The 12,166-nt window shown below is 47.6% G+C and overlaps 1 protein-coding gene across 1 annotated transcript in view; it reads right to left on the bottom strand.

Moving 5' to 3' along the window:
- Window positions 1-12,166, bottom strand: part of adamtsl3 (ADAMTS-like 3) — a 249,692-nt gene that overhangs the window by 152,984 nt on the left and 84,542 nt on the right. Inside the window, 1 exon segment of the mRNA XM_065012218.1 lies at window positions 1,920-2,047. Within this exon segment, the coding sequence (XP_064868290.1) occupies window positions 1,920-2,047 (128 nt within the window).

Genomic DNA, 12,166 nt, shown 5'->3' with positions numbered 1-12,166 from the left:
ATGCGATTGGCTGTGGGGTGCGGCAAGCTGCCTGTCAGGCATCGCTCAGGGCTTAAATGACCCACGAGGGCTAAGATGGCCCCACGACCTCTTAGCTCAACACACAGACTTCTGCCCCATTGAAGCGTGTGTATCGTTTCCGTAACGTTGTCAGCTAACCCATCTATAGTGCACTACTTTTGACCAGGGCCCAAAGTCTGGTAAAAAGGAATGCACTGCGTAGCGAAACGGGTGTCACTTGGGACGTAGCAGAACTATGTCAAAAAGTAAGATAAACAACAGTCATATGTATTGTAGTAACACCACTTCCTATTGCATTAACACAAGACACCCTTGTCAATGTCTTTGAAAGGCCAAAGAGAGGGACGTTAAAAAGGAAAGATATACATCTGTGTCCCATCAGTAACCTTACACCCCTCTGAGCACCACTCTTAACACACAGGAAACATTCAATTGAGCAACGATGATCCCAATTTGACAGAGCAGGGTAATAAATCTGAATCCGTCCAAAGGTCAATACTGTGTGTGTGTGTGTAATTGTCTTCTCCCTGTTTCTATTATAAATGGATACAGGATTCATTCCATAATCACTGTTGCCAATTAACCCTGTTTAGTAGCTCTATCATTTGATTTGTATTTTTATATTTGTGCTGTTGTAAACCATTGTGCTAGGAGGGATGTGTGTGTCTACGTATGTCAGTGTGTCTGTCTGTCTGTTCCTCTGTTTGTCTGTATGCGTCTGCGTATAGTTCCAGGAGTAAACTCACTACCATTAGGATGCAATGTGTCGTAGATTGGATATAATGTGAATGACTGGCAGCTCTTCTCCCATAAAGTTGACCCTTGTTGCTCTCTAAAGAGAATGTAAACTGTAACATCTAATGATTTACAGGATTTAACCTCCCATCCTCCCCAGGATCTAATCTCCCATCCTCCCCAGGATGTAACCTCCCATCCTCCCCAGGATCTAACCTCCCATCCTCCCCAGGATCTAATCTCCCATCCTCCCCCTCCCATCCTCCCCAGGATCTCCCATCGGATCAACCTCCCATCCTCCCCAGGATCAAACCTCCCATCCTCCCCAGCCTCCCAGTGGTTAGGATGTAACCTCCCATCCTCCCCAGTTGGACTAGTAACCTCCTCCCCAGAAGGTTGCGAGTTCAAACCCCCGAGCTGACAAGGTACAAATCTGTCGTTCTGCCCCTGAACAGGCAGTTAACCCACTGTTCCTAGGCCGTCATTGAAAATAAGAATTAATTCTTAACTGACTTGCCTGGTTAAATAAAGGTAAAATAAACATTTCAATAAATCTAACCTCCCATCCTCCCCAGGATGTAACCTCCCCCATGTAATCTCTCCCCCCAGGATGTAATCCCAAATCTAACCTCCCATCCTCCCCAGGATCCTCCCCAGGATGTCCCATCCTCCCATCCTCCCCCTCCCCAGGATCTAACCTCCCATCCTCCCCAGGATCTAACCTCCCATCCTCCCCAGGATCTAACCTCCCATCCTCCCCAGGATCTAACCTCCCATCCTCCCCAGGATGTAACCTCCCATCCTCCCCAGGATCTAACCTCCCATCCTCCCCAGGATCTAACCTCCCATCCTCCCCAGGATCTAATCTCCCATCCTCCCCAGGATCGGGGCGGCAGGGTAGCCTAGTGGTTAGAGCGTTGGACTAGTAACCCATCCTCCCCCCTGAACAGGATGTAACCTCCCATCCTCCCCAGGATCGAACCTCCCATCTTCCCCAGGATCTAACCACCCATCCTCCCCAGGATCTAATCTCCCATCCTCCCCAGGATATAATCTCCCATCCTCCCCAGGATCTAATCTCCCATCCTCCCCAGGATCTAACCTCCCATTCTCCCCAGGATAGAACCTCCCATCCTCCCCAGGAATGTGTGTGTGATACTGACCCTCCGTTGAGACACCTGCGTAGAGAGTAAGAGGCCCCGCCTCCACAGGTGCGTGAGCAGTCGCTCCAGGTGCCCCATGCATCCCAGCCACTGTCCCCGTCCTCATCTGATCCAGTCATACGAGACGCCTGAGAGAGAGAGGGGAAAGAGGTTAGAGTATACCTTACACATGCATGGCACGCACGCATGTACGCACACACACACACAAATAAGCACACACACAATAACACAAAAAACGTGCTACTATGTGTTATTGTAGTGAATTGGGGGGGTAGCCTTGGCTGAACTTGGGAGTTCCAGTCCCTGGAAATGTGTCTTTTGCTTTTTGACCAAACACCACAAGACCCACACAGGGGTTAGAAACACAGGTGCTGCTTGTCATTCCAACACGTGTTGTTATGACAAGAGAATCAAGCTGCTTTTCTAAATCACAAGGGCTTAATCCCAAACTTCTTGTCTAGATCACTAGGGCCTAATCCCAAACTGCTTGTCTAGATCACTAGGGCATAATCCCAAACTGCTTGTCTAGATCACTAGGGCCTAATCCCAAACTGCTTGTCTAGATCACTAGGGCCTAAACCCAAACTGCTTGTCTAGATCAATAGGGCCTAATCCCAAACTGCTTGTCTAGATCACTAGGGCTTAATCCCAAACTGCTTGTCTAGATCACTAGGGCTTAATCCCAAACTGCTTGTCTAGATCACTAGGGCTTAATCCCAAACCCAAACTGCTTGTCTAGATCACTAGGGCCTAATCCCAAACTGCTTGTCTAGAATCCCAAACTGGGCCTAATCCCAAACTGCTTGTCTAGATCACTAGGGCTTAATCCCAAACTGCTTGTCTAGATCACTAGGGCCTAATCCCAAACTGCTTGTCTAGATCAGATCACTTGTGTAGATCTAAAAACCCAAACTGCTTGTCTAGATCACTAGGGCCTAATCCCAAACTGCTTGTCTAGATCACTAGGGCCTAATCCCAAACTCCTTGTCTAGATCACTAGGGCCTAATCCTAAACTGCTTGTCTAGATCACTAGGGCCTAATCCCAAACTGCGTGTCTAGATCATTAGGGCCTAATCCCAAACTGCTTGTCTAGATCACTAGGGCCTAATCCCAAACTGCTTGTCTAGATCACTAGGGCCTAAACCCAAACTGCTTGTCTAGATCACTAGGGCCTAAACCCAAATCGACCCTATGCCCTATGCACTTGTGGAGATCAGAGAGGATTTGACAGATGTAAGCAATTTGGAAATAGCTCCAATGTGCCCTCTGATAGGCGAGGGGGAAGTTTCCATACATTGCTTTTACCAATCAAATCGTCTCAGATCTCCACAAGTGCATATCGCGTAGGGGTCTTGGATTACAGCATATTCTTTGGAAATACCTTTGGTAATAAATGTTATTTAATAAACAGCTGTTATTAAATGACTGTTATTAAACGGCTGTTACTGCACGGCTGTTACTGCACGGCTGTTACTGCACGGCTGTTGTTACACAGCTGTTACTGCATGGCTGTTGTTACACAGCTGTTACTGCAAGGCTGTTACTACACGGCTGTTGCTACACAGCTGTTACTGCACGGCTGTTACTACACAGCTGTTACTACACGGCTGTTGCTACACAGCTGTTACTGCACGGCTGTTACTGCACGACTGTTACTACACGGCTGTTACTACACGGCTGTTGCTACACAGCTGTTACTGCACGGCTGTTGTTACACAGCTGTTATTGCACGGCTGTTACTAAACAGCAGTTATTACATGGCTGTTATTGCGTATGTTATTACACGGCTGTTACTGCACAACTGTTATTACACAGCTGTTATTGCGTGGCTGTTATTACACAGCTGTTATTGTGTGGCTGTTATTACACAGCTGTTCTTGCGTGGCTATTATTACACAGCTGTTATTAAATGGCTGGCTGTTATTAAATGGCTGTTATTGTGTGGCTGTTATTACACAGCTGTTATTGCGTGGCTGTTATTACACAGTTGTTATTGTGTGGCTGTTATTACACAGCTGTTATTGTGTGGCTGTTATTACACAGCTGTTATTGTGTGGCTGTTATTACACAGCTGTTATTGCGTGGCTGTTATTGCACAGCTGTTATTACACAGCTGTTATTGCGTGGCTGTTATTACACAGCTGTTATTGTGTGGCTGTTATTACACAGCTGTTATTGTGTGGCTGTTATTACACAGCTGTTATTGTGTGGCTGTTATTACACAGCTGTTATTGTGTGGCTGTTATTACACAGCTGTTATTGTGTGGCTGTTATTACACAGCTGTTATTAAATGGCTGTTATTACATGGCTGTTATTAAACAGCTGTTATTGCATGGCAATTATTAAACAGCTGTTACTAAATGGCTGTTATTAAATGGCTGTTATTACATGGCTTATATTAAACAGCTGATAATGCATGGCTGTTATTACATGGCTGTTATTAAATGGCTTATATTAAACAGCTGATAATGCATGGCTGTTATTAAACAGCTGTTATTAAATGGCTGTTATTAAACAGCTGTTATTAAACAGCTGTTATTATACGGCTGTTATTAAACAGCTGTTATTAAAAGGCTGTTATTAAACAGCTGTTATTAAAAGGCTGTTATTACACGGCTGTTATTACACGGCTGTTATTAAACAGCTGTTATTAAAAGGCTGTTATTACATGGCTGTTATTAAAAGGCTGTTATTAAATGGCTGTTATTAAATGACTGTTATTACATGGCTGTTATTAAACAGCTGTTATTAAAAGGCTGTTATTACACGGCTGTTATTACACGGCTGTTATTAAACAGCTGTTATTAAAAGGCTGTTATTACATGGCTGTTATTAAAAGGCTGTTATTACATGGCTGTTATTAAAATACTATTATAACATGGCTGTTATTAAACAGCTGTTATTAAAAGGCTGTTATTACATGGCTGTTACTGCACAGCGTATTAAAGCCCAGGCAGGTGAGAGGGTTCTCCTGTGTGTGTGTGTGTGTGTGTGTGTGTGTGTGTGTGTGTGTGTGTGTGTGTGTGTGTGTGTGTGTGTGTGTGTGTGTGTGTGTGTGTGTGTGTGTGTGTGTGTGTGTGTGTGTGATGAGCGTATTAAAGCCCAGGTGAGTGAGAGGGTTCTCCTGTGTGTGTGTGTGTGTGTGTGTGTGTGTGTGTGTGTGTGTGTGTGTGTATGTGTGTGTGTGTGTGTGTGTGTGTGTGTGTGTGTGTGTGTGTGTGTGTGTGTGTGATGAGCGTACTAAAGCCCAGGTGAGAGAGAGGGTTCTCCTGGCTGTATCTCACCAATAATAGGAAAGTTGGTTTCCTGTGGCTCAGTGATGTCAAAGCAGACCCTCTAGTGTCATAGAGAGATGTAATATGACACTGTGTGTGTGTGTGTGTGTGTGTGTGTGTGTGTGTGTGTGTGTGTGTGTGTGTGTGTGTGTCAGAGAATCTGATGGTGTTTTTCAGGGAGACCAGCCCCAGTAGACAACTCAAACCTTCTTGGGACTATCTCACACTGTGCCCTTCATTTTTAGTATCACCAGACTCACAACTGGAAATATGTATTTACTTTGAACTATTCAATACTGTGTCTGCATCCCAAACAGCACCGTTTTCCTTATATAGTGCACTACTTTTAACCATAGGGCTCTGGTCAAAAGTAGTGCACTATGTAGGGAATAGGATGCCATTTGGGAAACAGAATGTTATTTCTGGATGAGAGTGGACATAGACCTTCTACAGAGCATTTCTCTGGGCGGAGTTTAAATTGCTAACACAGGAAAATGTCTAATTCTTTTGACATTGTTATTTATGCCTGGTTACTGATGGTAGAACGTCTTACAGTACATTCCTCTGACGGTCTTATTTCAATCTCTCTTCCAGACCCCAAATCACCCTGACCTTGGATGAAATCAGAATGGTCGCCATTCTAGAATGTTTCTCTCTCATATGCAGTACACACATAGGCACATACTGTACACACAACCAGATGCAGACATGTGTGCAGGCAGGCAGGCAGGCAGGCAGGCAGGCAGGCAGGCAGGCAGGCACGCACACACTTTATTTATTTAACTAGCCAAGTCAGTTAAGAAGAAATTCTTATTTACAATGATGACCTAGGAACAGTGGGTTAACTGGTCTAGGAACAGTGGGTTAACTGGTCTAGGAACAGTGGTTTAACTGGTCTAAGAACAGTGGGTTAACTGGTCTAGGAACAGTGGGTTAACTGGTCTAGGAACAGTGGGTTAACTGGTCTAGGAACATTGGGTTAACTGGTCTAGGAACAGTGGGTTAACTGGTCTAGGAACAGTGGGTTAACTGGTCTAGGAACAGTGGGTTAACTGCCTTGTTCAGTGACAGAACGACACATTTTTACCCGTGTGTGTCTGTGTGTGTGTGTGTGTGTGTGTGTGTGTGTGTGTGTGTGTGTGTGTGTGTGTGTGTGTGTGTGTGTGTGTGTGTGTGTGTGTGTGTGTGTGTGTGTGTGTGTGTGTGTGTGTGTGTGTGGATCTGATTCTGAAACCCCTTGCTATTGTTTGACTTCCAACCCCCAGACTGGACCAAAGCAGGCTAATGAGATACATTTTCAGTCAACTTACTAATGGAATGAGAGACCACCTTTTGTTACTAAGCTGGCTGGAAGCTGACATCCAACAGTAATAACATTGCGATGAGGAGAATCTGTCCGGGACGTTTTGGCTGAGACGACTGGCTCGCTCTATTGTGTCAGTTCTGAATAGCTCTGTATCAGCATTCTGTAGCCATTTCCACTGACCAGATTAGTGATCACCGCCCCATCAAAACACATTGAGAGGGAGAGAGAGAGCTGGGGAGAGGGAGAGAGAGAGAGAGAGAGAGAGAGAGAGAGAGAGAGAATGAGAGAGAGAGAGAGAGAGAGAGCTGGGGAGAGGGAAAGAGAGATGGAGAGAGAGAGAGAGAGAGAGAATGAGAGAGAGAGAGAGAGAGAGCTGGGGAGAGGGAAAGAGAGATGGAGAGAGAGAGAGAGAGAGAGAGAGAGAGAGAGAGAGAGAGAGAGAGAGATCCCTCTGCAGCCCAGCCTGCTATATTCCATTCTCTGCTCTGTTCATTCATTCATCCTACCATGCATGATGCAACAACTGTCAGCCAAATAGAACAGAGCTATAGGATATCACATTATTATAAAATCGTTTTTGGTACATTAATGTCTGCATCCCAAATTACATACTATTACCTACATAGTGTACTAATTATAACCATGGCCAATAGGGCAATAGTCAAGAGTAGTGCACTATGTAGGAAATAGGATGCCATTTGGGATGTAGATCTAAGAGAGTTTTTCAGAGAGTTTCAGAGAGATAAAACAGTGTGGCATATTTTGTTTACATAAGTTGTAACTGCTATGGAGTTGCTATGGAGTTCATATGGAGTTGCTATGGTGTTGCTATGGAGTTGCACAGATTATAGCTGGCAGCATTCATCTGTCTATGTGTAAAACACAAGTTGATCTGTATTCAATGGGACATGTTCAAGGTGATTACAGAATTCCTCATCTAGCTGCTTCTAGTGTGCGTGTCAGCTGTTGTGTGTGTGCACATGTGAGCTGTAGCTGCTGTCAGTGTGTATGTGTGCAGATATGTGTGTGTGTCCTGCAGCCTGCAGTGTGGAGGCTCCTACTGTCTGGCTAGACTCGGCACAGTGGAGGGCTGGATGGCTGAGGTGCTGAGGGTTTAGGGTGGATACAGCCATCTGTCTTTCCTACTTAACTTCATCCTCTCTACCCCTCTATTGGTCCTTGCTCCCTCATTCCTGTCTAGTCCAACCTCTGGGCACTCTCTTTCTCTCTTTCTGTTTCTCTGTCTCTCATAAACAGGGCATCCTGTCTCTGAGTCTCATCCAAGACCTCTACATGGCAGCTCTCCATCCTGTCTCTATCCCCACCCTTCCTCTCTTCATCCTTCCATCTCTCTCTGTGTGTGCCTCTCTCTCTCCCTATATGTCTCTCTCTCTCTGTGCCTCTCTCTATCTCCCTCTCTGTCTCTTTGTCTCTCTCTCGTGTGTGTAACACACGCTGTGGCACACGTACACCCACAACCTGTCTAGTAGGTCCTACAAGGGTTGAATTGCACTGTCTGGAGGACAGTTTTAGAGCAACTAGGTGTGAGTCAGAAAACCCATAGCCGGTATCTGGAAGCCCCATTAGAGAGAGCTCTATGAGGCTCCCTGAAAACAAGACTGGGAAGAAAATGCTACTCTTTTAGCCCTACCGTACCATATCTGTACTTAGCCAGTCACAAAGGGCATGTACCATTTCTGTACTTAGCCAGTCACAAAGGGCCTGTACCATTTTTGTACTTAGCCAGTCAGAAAGGGCTCTGTACCATTTCTGTACTTAGCCCAGTCACAAAGGGCTCTGTACCATTTCTGTACTTAGCCAGTCACAAAAGGCTCTGTACCATTTCTGTACTTAGCCCGTCAGATAAGGCTCTGTACCATTGCTATACTTAGCCAGTCAGATAAGGCTCTGTACCATTTCTGAACTTAGCCAGTCACAAAGGGCCTGTACCATTTCTGTACTTAGCCAGTCAGAAAAGGTCCTGTACCATTTCAGTGCGTCACACATGGCTGTCTTCAAGTAGGAGGTCAGATAGGGGTGGTGATGGTTCAGAATCACACTCATGTGATGAGTAACTTTGAGAACTGAAGACTTTTTCCTATTTTCCTATTTTCTCAAGGAACTAATGCTTAGGCTTTAGCTCAGCAGGGGAATGTGGTCTTATGGAGAGCCGGGTTCGAAACCTGGTCAGTCACAGTAACACGTGTACTCTTTGACCAAAGAAGACACGGCTAGCTATGTTACCTGACCTCCTACATGTCGTCACATGGTTGTCACCACCAGTTAATTTGGCTTAGGCACCAATAACACAACCAAGACTTGACAATGACATCATTCAAAAACAAAAGACATCAAACTGATAGAAATGTAGATCTTACTAGTCCCCAAGAAAAACAATACATATTAAAGAATGCTGACAGGAATAACGCTAGATTAAACCAGAAAAAGATATGGGGCATCCAATGATAGCATTAGCTACTATAAATGCGTATATCAGAAACTGACTGTGTGATTGTATGCTGTCAACATTGTCTGGTCAAGATAGATGTCATAGGGGCAGTTTCCAGACACAGATTAATCCTAGTCAGGTAATCCTGGACTAAAAATCAATCTCAAAGGAGAAACACAATTGAAAATGTTTTTTAGTCCAGGGCCAGGCTTAATCTGTGTCTGGGAAGCGGCCCCATAAAGTCCACATAATGACTGGAAGGATGTACCAGACGTGGGTGTCACACTCTGACCATAGTTTGCGTTGTTTGTTTCTATGTTTTGTATTGTGGGGTGTGGGTGATTGTTCCTGTTTCCAGTGTTCCTGTGTTGGTATTCACGTTACGGGACTGTTTCGTCTTCGTTCTTTTTGTCGGTTCATTGTTTTTGTTCGTTGTTTAAGTATCCTATTAAAAATGAATAATCATCACGCTGCATTTTGGTCCTCCTCTCTTTCTCCCGAAGACGATCGTTACAGAATCACCCACCACCAAAGGACCAAGCAGTGTGGTAATGGGCAGCAGCAGGAAAGGCAGCGATATCAGGACTCCTGGACATGGGAGCGAGATCTGGACTATGTCACGACTTGGGAAGAGATAGACAGGTGGTCGGTCGACCCAGGGAGAGTGCCGGAGCCCGCCTGGGATTCTCTGGAGCAGTGTGGGGAGGGATACCGGCGTATGGAGTTGGCACGACGATCAAGGAAGCCCGAGAGGCAGCCCCAAAAATGTATTGGGGGAGGGCACACGGGGAGTGTGGATAAGGCAGGTAGGAGACCTGCGCCAACTCCCCATGCTTACCGTGGAGAGAGAGGGCGTCGTACTGGTCAGGCACCGTGTTATGCGGTGGAGCGCACAGTGTCCCCAGTACGCGTGCTTAGCCCGGTGCGCTACATCCCAGCTCCTCGTATCGGCCGGGCTAGAGTGGGCATCGAGCCAGATGCCATGAAGCCGGCTCTACGCATCTGGTCTCCAGTGCGTCTCCTCGTGCCGGCGTACATGGCACCAGCCTTACGCATGGTGTCCCCGGTTCCCCAGCACAGCCCAGTGTGGGCTATTCCACCTCGCCGCACTGGCCTGGCTACAGGGAGCATTCAACCAGGTAAGGTTGGGCAGGCTGTCCGAGTCTCCCGCCTGCCCAGTGCTGTCCGAGTCTCCCGTCTGTCCTGAGCCGCCAGAGTCTCCCGCCTGCCCAGCGCTGTCCGAGTCTCTCATCTGTCCTGAGCCGCCAGAGTCTCCCGTCTGTCCTGAGCCGCCAGAGTCTCCCGCCTGCCCAGCTCTGTCCGAGTCTCTCATCTGTCCTGAGCCGCCAGAGTCTCCCGCCTGCCCAGGGCTGTCCGAGTCTCCCGCCTGCCCAGTGCTGTCCGAGTATCCCGTCTGTCCTGAGCTGACAGAGTCTCCCGCCTACCCAGCACTGTCCGAGTCTCCCGTGTGTCCTGAGCCGCCAGAGTCTCCCGTCTGTCCTGAGCCGCCAGAGTCTCCCGCCTGCCCAGCGCTGACCGAGTCTCCCGTCTGTCCTGAGCCGCCAGAGTCTCCCGCCTGCCCAGCGCAGTCCGAGTCTCCCGTATGTTCTGAGCCGCCAGAGTCTCCCGCCTGCCCAGCGCTGTCCGAGTCTCCCGTCTGTCCTGAGCCGCCAGAGTCTCCCGCCTGCCCAGCGCTGTCCGAGTCTCCCGTGTGTCCTGAGCCGCCAGAGTCTCGCGCCTGCCCAGCGCTGTCCGAGTCTCCCGTCTGTCCTGAGCCGCCAGAGTCTCCCGCCTGCCCAGCGCTGTCCGAGTCTCCCGTGTGTCCTGAGCCGCCAGAGTCTCCCACCTGCCCAGCGCTGTCCGAGTCCCCCGTGTGTCCTGAGCCGCCAGAGTCTCCCGCCTGCCAAGCGCTGTCCGAGTCTCCCGTCTGTCCTGAGCCGCCAGAATCTCCCGTCTGTCTTGAGCCGCCAGAGTCTCCCGCCTGTCCTGAGCCTCCAGAGCCGTCAGTCAGTCCGGAGCTGCCCCTCAGTCCGGAGCTGCCCCTCAGTCCGGAGCTGCCCCTCAGTCCGGAGGCGCTCCTCAGTCCAGTGGGGCCTTTGATTAGGGTCCTCGGGCCTAGGTCGGAGGCGAGGGTTGCCGCTCTAAAGAGGCAAATGAAGAGGGCAATGACAATGGTGGAGTGGGGTCCACGTCCCGCACCAGAGCCGCCAACGCGGACAGATGCCCACCCAAACCCTCCTTGGGGGGGGGGGTACTGTCACACTCTGACCATAGTTTGCGTTGTTTGTTTCTATGTTTTGTTTGGTCAGGGTGTGATATGAGTGGGCATTCTATGTTGTATGTCTAGTTTGTCTGTTTGTTCCTGTTTCCAGTGTTCCTGTGTTGGTATTAACGTTACGGGACTGTTTCGTCTTCGTTCTTTTTGTTGGTTCATTGTTTTTGTTTGTTGTTTAAGTATCCCATTAAAAATTGATAATCATCACGCTGCATTTTGGTCCTCCTCTCTTTCTCCCGAAGACGATCATTACAGTGGGTTAGCTTAAATATAATGGTTCAAATACTTACACAGCACTGGATTTAGTACAGTGGTACCCAATGGCATAGTCCCAAAAGTCCTATCTCCAAGCTAAGTCAGAATCTGAATCAAGGACAGTACAGAGGTGGAAGTATGTCAACATGAGTCACAGTTGTTTTTTTATCATATTGGGTTCAAAGGTCTGGTAATTTTCCCGAAATTCCCAGGTTTTACAGACATCCCATTTTGACGATTCCCAGAATCAGGGAATGAATAGGAAATCTGGAATCCTCCAAACAGGATGTATGGAAAACCTGGGAATTTTGGGAAAGTTACCAGAATTTTGCAAACCTACATAAAACCATGTTAGCTCGCTGAGCCAAAGTCTATAATGTAGAACTAGCAGTAGATTCTGATGGTCTGAGAATGTAGGTCAGTCTGGAAGGCAGCAGATATCACTCAGCCTGTCTACCCACACACTGAGACTAGTCCAAGACACACACACCCACACACAGTGGAACCAACCAGCAGGACTCTCACATCAATCATATCTCGGCTCCAGATGTGTGTGTGCTCTCTGTCCAGTGCTCGATACAGATCTCCCGCTGAACAGTTTAGCCTTTTAGATCAAAATGAATAAGATTACATGGAAAGGTGGGGACCTGATCCTAGATCAGCGTTCCAACTCTGAGACTCTTTA

Source organism: Oncorhynchus nerka, linkage group LG27, assembly GCF_034236695.1.
Source record: "Oncorhynchus nerka isolate Pitt River linkage group LG27, Oner_Uvic_2.0, whole genome shotgun sequence".
Classification (NCBI taxonomy): domain Eukaryota; kingdom Metazoa; phylum Chordata; class Actinopteri; order Salmoniformes; family Salmonidae; genus Oncorhynchus; species Oncorhynchus nerka.
Note: the sequence above shows the minus strand (reverse complement) of the source record. Positions and strands in the feature narration are given on the sequence as shown.